Raw genomic sequence first — 18,453 nt, forward strand, 5'->3', positions numbered from 1 at the left:
GCATTAGCCAGCCATTCACAGCCCTGAACCAACATCTTGGATGGCTTCTAGTCATCAAGGAGCTTTGCGAACTGAGGAAAATGTGACAGGAAAGGAACTTCTGTGGCAAATTTCAGCTGCTGAAACAATGAAACTTCATCCTTCTTTTGGTATCCAGCTGCAGAACTTATGTTCTTGTTTTCTAGGTAAGTGTGTAAGTTAAGGGCTCATATGAACAAAGACATTGTTTTACTGACAGTGACACCAAGAAAATTAATTTATTTGCCTGCAAAATAAGCTTCTTGCCCTGCCTCTATAATCGTGAAAACACAAGATCGTACTAAACAGGGGGCATAGAAATCACCTTAATAGTTCCTGTGACTCATTCTTATTGGATTTACACTCATCAGCAAATCCAAGAAAACAATTTGATAATTTTAGCACAAAGCAGACAAAGAAGGATTTGCTAAGCTGCTTACAGCCTCAGCTCTGAAATGTCTGAAAGGTTCAGGTTGATATACATTTACAGAATGTGCACCATGAATGGACTATATTAGACGTGAAAGATGTTCTGAATCTAGCAGGTGATCAAGAATGTATCTAATTCTGCAGAAAAAGTTAGCAAGTGAAATATTTTATCAATCCAACATAGGGAAGAATCAATATTGCTTCACTCTTTTATATCACTCTTTTAACCAGCACCTCAACGATATTAGGACACAGGTATGTAAGATATTTAATAATATGAACAGCATAACTATGTTATATGTATAAATTTAAACAAAGATGAATATAAACTGCTATGCCTTTAGCTATTATTTGAATCACTTAGCTGATGGATAAAATTCCTTAATGAAATATAAATATATGTATTTAGATCTAATGCATTTTAACAGCTGTTTAAAAGACCCTACTGTGCTTACAATACAATTTACATGGGTAATTGCTAGATGAATTTACTCAAGCTGTTGTATCTGCTACTGTAACAGGCCTGGACTCAGGAATCCAAATGCTCCCTTTAGTCCCATATTCCTAGAATGTGATTTTGCATAATGAACATAAGGAAATGAGCAAACACATTGTAACATCAATAGCATAAGCTATTTCTGTTGCCATCTCGTTTTACTTTATGATCATAAACTTAATATAACTTTCAGACATTTCAATATAATAATAATATCTTATTTTTGGATATACTATACCTCTCTGAATCTCATCAAGATATTTCTTTACAAAGCAGGCAAAAATTTCATTCTTTTCTATGTTCTGTAATCTCAACCATGATAATCCAATTAATTGTCACTGAAGTAGGAGAGTTGTTCTTGTTAATCTTTATTATGCATTTGTAATTTCTTTATTTGCCTTCCTGAGGAGAATGAATCTTTTAGCAGCTCCACTGATGCATCTCAGCATGAACATTAATATGTATTCAATTACATTGGTCCTAGCAGTAAATCAGTGAATTTTATAAATGAATTTCAATTAAAATAAACATTTATTATTACCTGATATGGAATGATTATTTGCATGTGAAGATATGGCTTAATATTTATAAGTAAGCTTGATTTTTATTTTTTAGCACCGAGAGTGTTTGAATTTATGCTATGATAAAACTATATCCTACATTGATAGCAAGCGGCAGAAAGAACTACTCATTTCATTAGAGGAAAACAATAATTTAAGCCATATGAGCTTTATATCTATACAGAAAGGCTATTCTAAGTCTATGGGAGCTCAGAAGACAAAACATGTTCAGTATATGAAAATTGACTGCTTGTTAGTCAATACTCATTATCTGGTAAATAATAAGAATAATAAAATTAATATTAAAAACTATAATATTTATTTAGCATTACATTTAGATTATTTTATATTCTTGTGTTTTTGAATAGCAAATTTCCATTTAAATAATTATATGTATGAACTGTGCACATGAAAATACATTTAGTCTCCACTTATGTAACAGACTTTAGTACACTTTCTTTTTTTTAGAGTTATCTTTCCTCAGCTCCCACAAAGAAACACAGGGCATTCAGAATTTCAGATGAGAGGATTTCAGCATTCAGACTTCAGAAGAGAGTCTGAATCACACCTCTTTGAGGACAAAAGAAGACTTTTCAGATATAGCTGGTATAGGACCAGCCCTGCTATCATCCCTTATGCATACAAGTAGCATTGCTAAGGCAGTTAGCAAAGCAGACATGAACCCTAAATCTGAACCCTAAATATACAGAAAACATATATAAGAAAACATGGTAGGATAGATATATAAAATTACTAAGATTAACTTTCATTTATCGTGTCATCTGTGGGAAATCACCGAAGTTTATTGTACTACTGTAGTTATAGCAGCAACGATGTCTTGAAAGACTCAACATTCACTCCTGCACTATAAATCAATACCACAGGTCAACTATGATTAACCTAGTCATGATATACTTGATGACTGTAGATTACAGTTAGATATCTATGGTATCTGATGCCCTCAAGAGCATTAATGAATATCAAAAATGCACCATCATCAGTAATCTATCATATACTGAACAGTCAACATTCTGCAACTGCAAGCATTAGAAAATGCAATAAAAGATCCCTGGTTGCCCTATAGATTCCTCCTTGCATACAGCTGCATGCAAATAGCTGGGGATGAACTTTGCTAGCACCATAACACTTAAGATTTAAAATTAAAACATCAGAACAGACAGTATCTATAAAGGGTTAGAAGTAAATTGTCTGAGATTTTCCCCAACTACTGTTGTGTAAGTATCATCAGTAAAATTTACACCTACTTTCTGAATTCTCTGACAAAGCTGTGAGCTTTTGACCAACCCAAGCTCTCTTTGGCACAAAGCAATGTTCCAGAGAGGACAAATGGAAGACAACACCTCCTCATGCCTATCCGCGAGGTACGCTGAGCTTAGCATCCTCTTCTAATTCAATAAAGTAAGCTTTCATCTCCTTGTCTCTCTCCAGAGCATTCAGAGTCTAACATTAAGCCTTAATAATTCTCCCTGGGTGACAAAAAGATGGTCTATCAACCATAACAGATTACACAGCAAAGAGAAACAGAGCTGCTGTATTTATCCAAGCTTTAACTGAAATCAGTAATATATCAAGCAACAAATCTCAGGTTCCTACTTCACATAGGCAATTAATATTTTAACAAATTAATGTTTTAAAATGAAGATTTTCAGCAAGAACCTTATAAAACAACAAAAGCATGTTTTCTGAATGGCTCAGAATCTGATAGAAACAGTGATATCCAATCTTACGGGATTGTGAATAAACTGTTCCCACAGACATAACAAATGATAGCAGTGTGAAAGATTTGTCCTGCTTACAAAAGAGCGAGGAGAACTCAGGGAGGAATTGCATCCACCATAGCTTTGTTTGATCTATAAGCAGTAAGAATTTAGCTCCTCAGGATAGGAAAAAAAAAAAAAAAAAAAAAGAGAGAGAGAGAGAGAGAGAGAGAAAAGAAACAAAGTAAAGGAAATGAGTTTGGAGTTTCCTGATTTCAAGTTATGTTTACATTTTGATATTTCAGGATGAAATAAGACCTAACTTCTGCTTCTGACTTTTCCTCAGTGCCCATGAAGACAAGTGCCTGAGGCACTGCATTTGCAGTGAACCTATCCCTATGGCAGTGACATGCAGAGGTCAGTTTGAGTTATACCTTTTTGGAAAAAAGGATTGTGCTATACCTTCTTCTAGTAAAACATGCAAAGTGGTAGTTTATGCTTTTATTACCAATGAATAATCCAACCTGGTCATAGGAGTAAAGGCAATAGTTTAAACGAAATTAGTTAAAATAATTACATCTATATTCTGACTGTATAAGGCTGGAATTTTGATGCTTTCAGCATTCCACAGATGTATTATTTTCAGGTTTAGAAATGAAGTGATGGTTTTCTTTACTCTGTAAAACTTAGCTCCACCCAACAATATTCTAAACCAAATTAGAATAACCCCCTCCCACACACACACTTCAGTTTAGCACAGTGACTACAAAGCAACTCAGAAAAGAACAGTTTTACACCTTCTGATGACACAGTGAACACACATACACATTTTCTATTTCTTTTTCTTGTAATTTTAAACAAAGACAAGACTGCTCTGGGAAATTATTGGATTACATTAATAAAATCTGTCTCTTGCATCCTTCTTGATTGTCAGCAACCATTTTTGGAACTGAAAGTCTATCAGTCTGCTGTCCTTCAAAGATTTTATCGTTTCTCCTTGTACTTAACATAGAATGAAATCAGAATAAATACTATTATACATTTTCCTCATGTTTGAAGACTGCCAACAGTGCAATGTGAATTAATCTATCCTAATTCAGAGCATGGTTCTGATTACTTTCCACAGTTTTTTACTCCAGAAACAGATACACCCAAACCAACAGGAATATATTTCAAGTTAGGTCCTATATAATAGACATAAAGCAGAATTTGACCTTTAAAATTTATTAGTTTCAGCAGAGAACAAAATCACAACCTTTTTTTTCAGGAGATCTGGACATGTGACTCTCTTTCTCTCTCTCTTTTTTTTTTTTTTTTTTTTTTTTTTTTTACTGTAAATAGAGCTTGCTTAATTAATAAGTTGATATCACTACTTCAGAAACATATGGTATTGCTCTGTTTGAAATATTCTTTTCTAAGAGATTATTTTTGTAGCTACACCACTACATTTTTTCTTTCTTTTTAGATATTGCTTACCATGAAGCATGTTATTTATATAATACATCCTAATTCACAGAATCTGCTAGTAATGATCCCCATAATAGCCAAAATGCACAAAAGTCATGCCACTGCATTGGCTAGAGCACAAATGTTACTTTAAATGAAGTTCTGCTAGAAATAAACCAGACACTGGCTTATAAAAGCTTATAACGATACTGCAGCACAATAAGATACTTTTTTGATGGCAATATACACAGGAACAGCAGTTGAACTGCATATACCCTATGGCTAGGAGCAAATAGCACAAGCTGCTCATGACAGATTTTTAATTAACATATCTTGCCTCCCACAAATAGAGAGGATGGTGGCACCTTCACTGACTTAAAGGGAATACTGTCAATGTGCTTCAGCCAAGGATCTGTCCCCCACATTTGCACGTTGCAATCAGAGTTTAATAAAAGCTTTGTATGTCTTAGCAAGAAGATCCAATCACACAATCTATTTAATTTGGTTCCACAGAAGCCTGGTTTCCTTAATACTCAGTGGGTATACACAAGTAATTCTACCTATATTAATGAAAAGTAAAAATGTGGGGTTATGCATGCTAAAGATGAACAGAGCTACCAAATTAAAACAGGGCCTAACATCTTAAAATACATTTATTTCACTAGAACAACACCAATACCTAGTGACTAAGAACTATGGCTTTACATCTAGAAAAAGCAGACACACAAAGCAGCATGGGCTCACATGTGGACAGCTTTCACCCATATGCATCCCTGTCCTTTTCAGACAGTCCTTTTCAGCCTGAAAAAAGAATATTTACAAAACTCAACTTCTCCTTCTGCATCACCAGTTGGAGAAACATAGTTTCTGCTTCAGAGAAGCAGAAATTTAAAAGTGTTTGTAACACGGACATTTCATATCCAGTCTTGAAGGTCCACCATGCTGCCATGTCATTCTCCTTAACCTTCACTTCAGGAGATTAAGAACAGTGCATACTGCAAAGACACTCCACAGTGCACAAATATGAACATGTCTAGACTACAGTTTTGCCAGAATAAATGTAGTGGGTGCTTACTAATGACATTGTGTCAACAAAACCTCCAATGGCCATAAATATATCAAGAAAAGAGGAGGGTTCATTTAATGTAGCATCTAAGGATGTAGGACATTTAAGACATTAGGACTCTGCTAACACAGATATGCTCTTGTTTTTGTAGCATTTCAGCTTCTGTCATCTGCTAGCGCAGACGAATGCAATCCTATGAGGATTAGCTCTGTGACACTATTGTTCCATTCTATGGCATTTTGTTTGGTTGCTTTGCTGTTGTTTTTTTTTAAGCTGTGCACATTGCACACAACCACTAGGTTATTGTTGACCACAATTCCCATAAGAACCCACAAATACAGCCTTCAGAAAGGAAACAACAGAGAAGAATCCGAGTGACGGATTTGAAATGCAATATGCTCATTTCCCTTACACTGGGCAAATTAACTCTCTCTGCCTTTGGTTTTCCTATCTACTACAGGGGGTTAAAAATAGATGACAAAAATGATAAAAAATGCATAGCTCCTTATTAGGCAGTAGAATTAGTTTAACATGTCCTCCAGGGTTGTAACATTAGCATGCCTAACGAGATAGGCACAACATGAAACTCTAATGACACACTGTAAAATGCATCTGGAGACAGGTACATAAATATCCATGGCTAATGAGGCTTTGCTTATGTTAATATTTTGCTTTAGAGCAGGAGCAAAGTTTTATTCCATACCCATCATATTTAACTTTTTATTGTGGAATAATCTGTGAGTACATAAACCATACCCAAATGAGGATGTGCTCTAACTGGCAGTGAGCAGTCCCTGGGACCAAACACACACCTGAAATGCACATAGCATGCCTGTTGGGTTCTTGGGAATACTTTTTCACTCTATGAATATATTCCTACGAGTACATCCTATTTGCCAATGTTATATGAACCTAAATCAGAAGCTCTGCCCAGGTGTCCACAGCAGGCCACACAAAGGTCCTAGTCAATTGTGGTCCTTCAAAGAGCATCATACATCATCTAGGCTACATCTGGTCTGATGTAAAAATCTCAGACTGCATATTGCTTAGATGTAGAGGCTTTAGCATCAAGTTTTCATGTGGTGTTATCTGCTCCTCTGAAACCCTCTCTTGAAAATGTAGACATAAAACTCTATCATCTATCAGATCCAGTAGAACTGAAACAGGCCAATTTGAAGGAAAATCTGAAAAGTTGTGAGCCTCTGTAGCACATGGCTGAATGGGTCTGTGTTCCTGATGAGAGACATTTATACAGCTAAAAAAATAAAATTCTTATTCCACAGCTATTGTTTCAGAGGTTTTGGGTAAGACAGACTCATGGTTGCTTGGAGCCCAAAGTGCTTTATTTGATCTTTCAGAGCTGTAATAGAACCTAAAATGATTAATGCTGTATTCACTAGTCAATGAATAGAGTCAACACAAAATAACATTCACACCCATTAAATGTCAGTGATAAATAATATTTACCTAACTGAAAAGCACTGCATTACCAATCTGAGGAAAAAAAAAAAAAAAAAAAAAAAGTACAAAAACACCACAAGTGTGGCTAGGAGATTAGACTAGCAAATAAAACCCATTCTCACAAATTTTCAGCTACACTAATAACACTAAGCTAATAACTTCTGGCTCCATTCTTATCGTCCAAATTTCATATGTATTTACTCTACTGTCTCTTTCTGGCACTTTTAGTACCAGCTGGTAATACCTTCTCCAGCTTTCCGTACACCACCACTGATCTGACACCCATTAAAAACAAACAAATAAATAAATAAATGCAAGAGTTGCTCCTGTTCTCCTGATCTCAATATTGCAACTTCCAAACCAAGGCAACATAGTGAAGGTGTCAAGAAAAAGGAGACTTTTAGTAAGTCACACAGCGTAAGTACTTCTCATCACTGCATAATGAGAGGAGATCAACAAAATAGTCCTGGGTCAGCACATTACATCGGTTCTGGTCTGTATTAATCTACAAAGCAAATCTGAATAAAGAGAGGTCTGGACTAAAGTGAAAGCAGTCCCTACCCCTACCAACATTTGAGACAGCAACAGCATCCTGAACACATCTGCATACTACAGATTCTGGCATTTAAAATATGTGATTCCAGATTTGCATTGAAAGTAGCCAGAGCAACTGGAGGGCAGCCTCCAAGACCTAAGACATCTGCCTGCATCTTCCCGAGGTTACTATAATGAGGAACCATGCAGGAAAAATTATTCCTGCTGGAATAATTAACACCCCGAGACATGCAGTTCTCTTCTTTCCGTGAATCCTTGCACAGAAAAAACACTAATCCTATGAAAGAATTCTCCAGTAATTAGTGTGCTTCCAGAAGCTGGGAAATTGCCTGATTCTAAGTTGTAAATATTTGTCCCAAAGGAAGTTGTTTAGAGAGACAAGGCTTTTCTAAACTAAATTAAAGGCATGAAGGCTTGTTAATAGTCCCTTAAACTACTGCTTTTACCTTTCCTCTTTTCATAGTGTTACAGTCTTACAACCATCCTTCCATTCAAGCTTCTTGTAATTTAGGTCTTAAACCTACAACAAGCCCTTTGTGGAGCCCTGTGGCTGTCTGTAGTTCCACACACAAGAAGCAGATTGTGCAACACAACTTCGTAGCAAGACAGTGACCCATTTAGCGTGCATACCATGCCCAGGACAACAGGGTCCTCACATTGCTCATCTTCTTGACATGGGAGCAGTACAAAGCCTAGAGTAAGCATGACTCGACGAGGTGAGGGTGAGCTGGTGCTGCTGTATGTGCAGTGGTGGCAACCACAGTGATAACAATGACAGGAGGGAGGAGAGAGACCAGGGATTACCTGCTGTGCCTGCTGCAGCAGCTCCATTCGCTCGTGCAAGATCTGGCTGTCAAACTCGCGGCTCTGCCTCAGGATCTGCCGCCGCACCTTCTCCACTGCCGCCCGCAAATCCTCCCTCTGGGCCTCAGTCAGTGACTCGCTCGCCCGCCTTCCTGGATCCTGCTGCAGGGCATTATACAGCGTGGCTTCCAGCTCCTGGATTTTCTAAGGCAACCCAAATCACATACAGACAGGCTGCCATTTGAATCCAGCAAGCAAACAACCCTCCCAGAGCTAGAGGAGAAGGCTAGGGAGCAAAGCCATAGGCAGGAGGGGAGGACAGACACAGACAGCTGGACAGAAAGCAGCAGCCGTGAGCAGTGAGCAGCATTGCATATGCAGTGCACAGAACCATCCGGCACCTATTTACACCTGGGCTAAGCTTTCTATTCCACTAAATGATCAGTTTCTTCCATTTAGGAAAGATTCATGGTAGTTCTGCATTCAATACCTGGCAAAAAAAATGAAACCCCTGATGCTGAAAGTTACAAGATCAATGCAAACTAAGATTCCCTTCAACTGCTACTGAATTGCTAAACCATTCTGTAAAATAACAAGGCCACGGCAAACAAAGGGAAAGCTCTGAACAACAAAAATAGTACTGTCCTCTCTCCTTTTTGTTCTTACTGTCCTGCTATCCATTGTTTGACATCTACTTCACTCTATTACCAGCTGCCAAAAGCAATGAGGAAAAAAACACTTAAGGGTACACTAATCCCTCTTCAGTCTCTTGCCATTTGTCAGACTGCTAATTGGATTTTCATACCTAACCAAAACTCTGGTAGTTTGCAAAGCAGAGAGCACCGGAGAACTTTACATTCATATGGAGAACCGTATTCCCAATAGGAAAGAAAGAAAGGAATCATGGCAGTATTTCTCTTGCTACTGGGGTTAGTATGTTCCTATTACAAAACAACATACAATGACATTTAGATCAAAAGCATCTGACAACATCCCTTTAGTCCTCGTAACACCTTTGTGAGGTAGGTAATTCTATCCATATTAGTGATGCATAAACAGCGGCAGAGAGGTTAAATGGCTTGCCCAAGATCACAGTGCTAGAAATAGAGCCTGCTTGGTTCCATCTGTTATCTACTCTGAGCACTAGACCTTGCTCCTTCTTGAAAATGTTTTGCCCACAAGAAATATTTGTGATGTATGAACAATTCTTCAGGTCATCATATTTTGGTTTCCTCAAGTCAAACACTTAAGGAATTGTGCTGTGCAGTTTTGCCAATTCCTCAATAATTCCTGAGACTTCATTTTATGGTGCTTAGCCTGAGAGAAGGTGAGGTTGCAGCTTTCCCTTTGAAAAGTAGGAAAAGTAAAGTTGGATAGGGCAGCACAGGAAGGGATCACATAGGAAGAATAAGCATTCCCAACTTGGGATAGGTTAGCAGCAGCAGTATTTACAAATGGTTAGGGAAAAGCAGTATCAGAGGAGTTCTGAAGTTATTTCTGGTATATTTTACCAGGATAATTTCATGCACATATAAGCCAGCTCTTCCCATCCTAGATGTACTAACGAGATGTTCACACATTTTAGAATTAAAAAATAATAATAAATAAAAACCATGACACTTCTAAATAATATCATCCATTTTCTAATTCCCCATTTAAGTTGTAATTGATTTCCGACTCTGGCAGAACAGTAAGTGAATTAAAAGAGAACCCTATTTATAATTAAAAGAAAGAAAGAAAAAAAAATAAACAACAACAATTGTATTTTATCAAATCTGTTCAAACAAGAAAATTTAATGACTGTTCTTTTCCTACCATGTATGCCTGGTCCAGGGCTTGTTTCCTGTAGTCGAGTTCTTCCTCTAAATAACCCTTCTGTTTACTGAACAGGTCCTGAGCAATAATAAAAACAAGGGAGTGTTTGTTCTTTATCCTAAGTCACGAACAGTCATAAATGCCATCATTTTTATGTGAGCTTTCCACTTGAAAGCAAAAGAAAAGCTTAGCTAATGATCACATTAATCATAATGATATTCAGAATACCAAATTTACAATATGAGCACTTAAAATACATGTGTACTACCAAAATACATGTACTACCAAGGTGTACCTAGAAAGTGCAGACCTCTTCACCAGTGTACAAACCTGTCTAGACCTGCCAGAGTTGCACACAAAGGAGAGTTTGTGAATGTGAGGTTGCATGCATTTGGTCCAAGAGTCATTATTTGCACCAGGCATGCCAAGAGAGGGATGAGAGTAACAACAGTGAGGTCACTTTACTGTTTTTCTAAAAATATACAATATACACCCCTCAGGAATTCACGGGGCAAAACATAATCCATGTTGCCTAGCCCCTTTTAGACAGGAAATCAGAGCATGCCCTAGCTGTATCCTGCAGCAACAATCCCTGATGTGTTGGCAAAGCCATAGAAATTCAGTTCTCAACTGTTAAAGGTCAATTTGAAATAGGTAAAGTGATGCCAGAGAGGTTAAGTGACTTTAGCTAAAGGGCTGAAGAAGTTTTCAACACACCAAGGTTTTACAGGGATTCTTTTTTTTGTTGTTGTTGTTTTATAATCAAACACACTAAGTTTCACAGAAGCAACACCTTACACCAGAGAAGTTGTAAAACAGGGTGGGATTTCAGTGAAACTTGATATCCAAAAGCATGATGTTGCAGGAAAATTATGGATAATTGAATGTCTGAATGAATAGTCAAACCAGAAGGCACTGGTGACAGTGGTTTCACAAAACATGCCACTAGAGTGTTTTGATGAAAATAAATAGATCATAAATTAATTAGTTGGTTTCATTAACTTTTCTCTTAAGGCACCTCATTCTCAAAAATAAAAAATAAAATAGTAGTAGTCCTAAAGCAGAGAGGCCTTTTGATTGAATTTAGTATTTTTCATTGATTTTTCTCTATTCAACAAACTCTTGCATTTCTTATAGACATACATATACAATGTAACACATAGAATAGATCCCAATTTAAATATACAGGAGTCTTGCATGTTTTTTGATGATGCTTGTTTGTAGCTTTTTTTAGCACTATAAAAAGCTAATGTTGCTGCTCTGGTTACTTATTGATTTATTTTAGTACCACAACCATTTCCAAATACAACAGAAGGGTGTTGCTTCCAAAATGTATTAGCTATCATGACAATAAAAAAAAAAAAAAAAAAAAAAAAAAAAAAAAAAGATATTGAGGATAGCCCGACTCATTTATTTGACCAAATTTCACCTTCAGACATACATGTGCAAGCCCAAAGTTTTTTCTTTTAATTGTTGGTGTAGCACTGACGTAGCATTTGACTAAACATGAACAGTACTGATGATGAATTGTCAGTCAAAACATCTTGTTTTAAAATAAATGCACTCTGATCAGCAAATTAATGTTTGAGGGGGGCTGTGAGTACAAAATGACTACAAATACATTTGTACCTGTAGATGACCTGCCAGCCCCTTGTTAAGAACAATTCATAATTGGTGACAGCAGCAACATACAAAGCCAATATTGGAAGACTAATTAAATTGCTGTTTTCTGTATAAGGATTATAATCTTTATTATTCAGGTGTTTGTATTTTATTATTATTATTTTTTTTTATGGTGTTCTTTTAATTACTTATCAATTAATACTGAAACTAGAACTAAAGTTTATGCCAGGCTTTGATCCTGAGGCTTGAATTCCCTTACAGACCAGTGTCTGCTGCTATTGTAGCCATTCTAGGGAATGCTACTTTAGCTGTCAAGAAGGGTCCCCAACAGGTCCTACAGGACATACTTCCCAGCCCCTCTTGTACATAACTCTAAGAAATCTAATATATATTAGATATTATGCTAATGCAGCTGAATCCCACCTTGACTACCCAGGTGGCATTGTTTTCTTAGGCAGATTACAGCAACAATGTCATGGCTGTTGTAGAAGATGCAGTTCTACCATGCACTCTTAAATGCATAGTAAAAAAGGCCTAGTCTACATATGCTTACAAATGGCTTACAAGAAAACAAGCAAGATCTCAAATTCTTAACATGGGCTTCAAGGACAACTAAACCTCAACCCTTCTCAAAGTGGAATAGTGGAATATTTCTTCTAAACTCATCTCACGATTCTGTTTTAGGAGATACAGTCATTGTCAATGAAGACTTTCAGATTGCTGCTCTAAACAAATACAGGGCTATCCAGAGTAATACTTGAAAAAAATCACAGATAATAACTGGGAGGATAACAAACTAAGTTAGAAAGAAACTATTGTTTACCAATCCCTTTTATAAACAATCATTTATAAACAATCAAGCATTTGTTTGTATTTGTATTGCATTACAATCAGCTACGCTCAACTGAGAACACAGTCTGAGCACAGTCTGAGTTTTTGCATGGCCCAAATACACAATTCTTCAGTGGCCCTGGGCAAATCACTTAACCTCTTTGTCTCAGTTTCCCATTCTCTAAAATGGATGTAATGCTGATTACTTATCTACCTGGAAAAGGTGTGGTGAGGATTAACCTGTGTTTGTAAAGCTTTTTGAAGATGAGAAGCACAACATGAATGGTAAACCAATAAAACCAAGCATTCTTTTCAAAACTCTTTGTCCATCATATGGAAAAATAAGGTGAGTATAACACTGAGTTTCTTATGTAAAACAGAAGTGTTTTTGAGAAAACATTCTGCCTTTAAACAGGAAGACCTTGGTGCAAGAAAGGTAATCTGGATTAGGAAGAGGCCTTTACAACTTGTCCAGAAACTGAATACCAGAGACCAAAGGATTTAGCAATTCTTCAAGCATGATTAAAAAGTTTAAAAAGACGATGCTCTTGCCAGACAAATTAATACATAGAGAAAGCACAAAGACAATTTCACACTCTTTGGTTAATATGCTTTGTAAAGTTATGCCTTCATATGCTATTTTGTATATATTTTGCTATTTTTGCTCTATATGGCTTTGACATTTCCCTCCCATTCCAAAAAACACAAGCATTAAACTGGGATAGTACTTACCAGTTCCACCATGAAGCAATCTCAGTTAAGCAGAGAAAGGCAGCATGTCAATCTGTGCTGAAGTTTATACACTTTCCCTTGAAAAGATTTTTTTTAGCTAAATGAATTCTGGTTTTGGTGACCTTTACTTACCTTCTCATTCTCCAGGTCTAACATCTTCTGTGTCAGTGCAGCTTCTGTCCCCTCTATCTGTTTTAACCACTACATGAATATAGTAGCATGAAGAGGAAAAAATAAAAAGTGAAAAAACAAAATTTGTGAAAAATTTTCACTGAACATTTTGCAAGTTTGTTGCCAACATTCCCAGGCATATGCTTCCCCCTTATTATCTATTCACTTTGAAGTTACACTTGAATAAGCAGGTTGTGGAAACAGGCAGAATGGAGGACTATAGAAACATAATCAAAAACAGTAAGTGGAGGCTATCTTCTTATTAAAGTTTCTTTCCTCCTGTAAACTTCAAGATGCAACATAGATTTGGGTAAGCAATGCAAAATTAATCTTTTTTTCTTTTTTTTTTTTTTTTTTCTCCAACTTGATATACTTGTTGGCTTGATTTGCAAAATAATATTTCAGGGCACCAGTTCTGCACTTTTCCAGATGTAGGCCAGTTCCCATTAAGATCAACCATAGCTTTGCCAATGATGAATGCTTACTAATATTAGATTACTCCTATTTAGTTTAATTCTTTGATAAGCATTGCACAACTTGTTGTTGTTTTAATTTGTTTTTTAATTTGGGATTTTGATTTCAAGAATAGCAAAATGTGTATTCATGAATTCATGCATTTAGACCTTCCACTATTTAAGAGACTAATGGATAAAAAAAAAAAAAAAATGAATTTTGCTTTATCTATTTAGTATATTTAGCTTTGCATACAGAGTTGAAAGAAGTGTGCAGGAACATCATATCCCCCAGAGATTCTGTTCTCATCATAATCTTTGTTTTCTTCATTTTGAAGGTGACAGACTGAAGATATTGCTAAACAAAGCCCCACTGCTGATAAAGGATACTGCAAGACAGTGAGCATTCTGAACCCTTTAAATCTATAGAAATTGGAAGTCCTCAGCATCTCTCACAGTTATTCTCAATAAAGACTTTTTTTAAGGATTAATTGGAAGAATTAAAGTTCTAATTTTTGGAGTTAATAGAATTGATAAAAAAAAATAACCATTGAGTGTGATTAATTAGCATACATGAATGTGACTGGCACATCTTGTACACTACATAGGGTAGCACCCTTACTTTACCAAAACATCTAATTATGAGTTGTGATTACTATACGGTACTTTGTAATTAAGGAACTATAGGAATGTACATGGAATGTTGTGTGTTCCTCACATAGCAGGACATCTGAGATAGTTACATTTTACTAGAAGAGGCAGTAGTAGGGTTGTTTTAATCTAAATTAAGTCTACACATTCAGTAGAACGGATGTTAAAGCAATAATTTAGTTTTACTTATCAGATTTTGTCTTTTATTTTTCGTTTTAGCTTCTCAATGAGTACTGTAAAACATACAATATTGTGCAAATATGTTATATGTTTCTCTTCTCAAGGACAACATAAAACTGTTTTCTCTTATTCTTTGTCTTGGTTAAATTTGGATATGGATAGTGTCTCCTCTTATGAAGAAACTTAGTTATTTGATGTCATTCATTACCCTTTACCTCAAATGTTCATCAGGAAAAAAGACAAAAGATTTTGTGTTTCTCAGAGTACCCTCTTCATTCAATTGGCTATCAGGTTGTGCTTATGAGTTTACTGTGAGAGACTTCACTAAAATGGCAAAAAATTGATATAGAGAAATAAAATGAACTATTTTCTTTTCAGTCTTAAAGTGCAGTCTATTAGCCTATGTAAGATAAAATGAAATATTTAATCTTTCTGATAGAGTGGTGAGTTTCTGATCATCAGATTATATGATAAAACCACCATAAAAATCCATTAAGGCAAACTATGATTGCACAAAACAAAGAAACAAAAGCAATCAACCAAACAAATAAAACCCCCACAATTTTACCTGGGTAAAAATTACACTATAACTTTCACATTCAAAAATTAATAAATAAGGATTAATTTTTATTTTTATGGCTCTATTTATTTAAGGAATTACTTCTATTGACAAAGCTGCCAATACTTTATTACTAATGGAAATAACTTACAGATAACAAAGTGTATGTTGTACGTTGCACTGACACAAATTAAACAAATTCACTAATTCCACTGGCAATTTTTATGCAGACATTTATTTATTTGAACAATATTAACCTAATCTCACCCCTAAAGTCTGGCCATGTCTTAGGCTTGCATACTGGGGTTCCTCCACCTTATTTATTGAATTTAAAGGAAAATTAAAGGATCATCAGCTCCTCTTTTTCATGCGATAAGGCAATCAAAAGGATAGCGCTTTTAGCCCCCCTCCTCCTTTTTCTATTGCTTATAGCAATTGCTCAGTTAAGCTAATGATTGTCAAATTACCATATTTAGATTACCTACATTAAGATATTTGGATAAATAGATTATCAAAATTATGTCAATTAAAGCAATAATTACTTGTTAAACAAAATGCTCAATTTTTACTTTTAAAGTTCTGTTTCTGAATTTTAAAAGTGAATCTAGGAAAGATTTACTATCAGCCTACAAAAGAGTGAAGCTTCTTCAGAGTAAAAGACAAGTGCTTCTTAGTTCTAAATGACATCATTATTCATATACAGATTATATTCTCTCTGTAATTGGAGAATTAAAGAGCTAGCCATGTGGAATTGAGTGACCTGGCTAATTATCTGTCTTGCTCAAGTTCTTTTTTGTTATCTATGCCCATTAATTTACAGATGAAAGCAGCACAGGCTACTCAGAAATTTTTCAGTCATATGTCGTGTGATTTACAGAGAACCTCACAGCACACCTGGTCCCAAGAGGGTACTGGCATTTCTTGAAATGAAGTTGCTCTCGTTTAGTGACATTTTAGTAACTTATTCTAAGGGAACATCCCCAGAAGAAATTTTTATTTTTAAATTGGGTTTATTCTGAATATTTGATTGTACCTCAACACATCACAATCCCAACAAAGCCATATAAGGATGAAAACATGCTCTAGTCCAGATGCATTTAACAGAAAAGCCATGCTTCCCTGGCAAAGTTACATCAGATCTTAGCAGACATGGTCAGTCTTTAGGCAGACAAAAATCTATACTGAATTCACCTTTTCACAGAGAGAAAGTACAGTCCCAGCTTGGATTATTGCAACCTGTTCTTCATTTCTCAAATTCTAAAATACAAAACAAAGAAACAAAAAAAAAAAAAAAAACAAAAAGATGCATTTTAAATTGGATTGGAAATCTATTCTTCAACATGTGATAAATTTTAAATTAAATTACAGTTATAAATTCTGTACATTTCAGAATCAAAGTATCAAAGTAAAGAAACTATAACATTTGGTATTGTATAAATGAGACCAAAATGGGTCCCATGATTGAAAATATTGAAAGTACTTAGTTTCCGCTTGAATTCAGTATGACACTCAGTAATAACTTTGCAATTGCTCATTATTTAGTGAGACCTGTTTTCCATTTGAGGATTTTGAAATTTCTTTCTTTTCTTTTTTTTTTAGATAGAAAAATTCCAGTGCTGTGAGGGAAAAAAAGTGCTTTAAAATAACCACAAAACTAGAAGTATGTTAGAAAGTAAAAAATTGTTACCCCATTATCTCCAAGAATATCTAGCTTCTTCATAAGTTCTGATATATTCACATCCTGAAAAAGATGTTCAACACATTTTTATAAAGGAGTTGAGAAACAGTTTTGCATGCTACATTTTATGTACCCATGCAAAAAAACGAAATGCAAATAAATTAAATGTTAGTTTTGCATCACAATTATGAACGTGTTACTGGTACTTTCAGAAACAAAGCCAACTGTCACTTGATTACAGCAAGCAACCCCAAGGTCTGTGCATTAGGTCAGACTGTACTGTTTCACATTTATCATCCTGCTGATGGATGCAGAAGAAAAATCAAAACTGATAAACAGGCCTAAATGACTGCTTTTTTTTGGCTTTTTTTTTTTTTTTTTTTTTTCTCTTCTGTTTGTTTGGAGTGGAGTTTGAAGCGCATCAGGCTATGTAAGTCAAAGGGACAGCAAAATAATTGTTAAGAAGGTGTTTTCTGTTTGTTTGTTTGTTTGTTTGTTTTGTTTTTCTTCCCCTTTGTTAAGCAAAAGAAGAGTTCCATATCAGACTCAGAGGGGCAGAAGTGAATATGCACAGTGGGCTGAACATGTTCTTCCAAATATTACTAGCTCACAGTTTTTGTGAGTAGAAAGTCACATTTCTTTGCCAATCAACCCCCCAGATCCACAAAGAGCAGTAACCAGCCCATCCCTATTAAGTGTCTAGTCACTGCGCTGCAATCAAGAAAAGCTCTCCACTGATTAAAAATAAATAAATAAATAAAAATTAATAAATAATAGGAATAAATTTGCAGACGATGCTTTCATTTGTTGAAACTGTTCATGCAACTGTTTAACCTCCAATAGTAGCACACTCCAGAACTATCCTGAGTATGACCCGCCAGTTAATGTGGACCAAAGATATTCCCATTGACAGCTTGTATGTGGCCATGCTGTTTGTGAAGGTAGTGAGTCTTGACAGCATGAGCAAAGACCAGCTTATGTTAGTCCAAAATGCTTAATTTACACACAAAAAAAGACAGCCACGATAATGTGGGTACTCTCAACTTCTCATATTCAGCACTTAGTAGAGGTCAGCAGTTCACAGTGGCTGTGTCTTGGCTCATTAGTTTCATTACTTACAGTGCATAGTGCTGGTTTACATCTGTGTTGCACAACTGCATTATTTGGGAGTCAGGATGATTGATCTTTCAATTTCTTTAAAGCCAAAT

General features: G+C 35.7%; 1 protein-coding gene across 9 annotated transcripts in view; it reads right to left on the reverse strand.

Moving 5' to 3' along the window:
• The window catches only part of JAKMIP1 (janus kinase and microtubule interacting protein 1), a 153,271-nt gene that overhangs the window by 9,748 nt on the left and 125,070 nt on the right, over positions 1 to 18,453 (reverse strand). For all 9 annotated transcript variants that reach the window (XM_082758934.1, XM_082758930.1, XM_082758931.1 and 6 more), the window contains 5 exons: positions 17,255 to 17,308; positions 16,759 to 16,824; positions 13,687 to 13,755; positions 10,369 to 10,446; positions 8,554 to 8,757 (listed from right to left, as the gene is read on the reverse strand). In XM_082758934.1, coding sequence (XP_082615060.1) covers positions 8,554 to 8,757; positions 10,369 to 10,446; positions 13,687 to 13,755; positions 16,759 to 16,824; positions 17,255 to 17,308 — 471 coding nt within the window. The remainder of the gene's footprint in view (positions 1 to 8,553; positions 8,758 to 10,368; positions 10,447 to 13,686; positions 13,756 to 16,758; positions 16,825 to 17,254; positions 17,309 to 18,453) is intronic.

Source organism: Aythya marila, assembly GCF_965140915.1.
Source record: "Aythya marila genome assembly, chromosome: 4".
NCBI lineage: Eukaryota > Metazoa > Chordata > Aves > Anseriformes > Anatidae > Aythya > Aythya marila.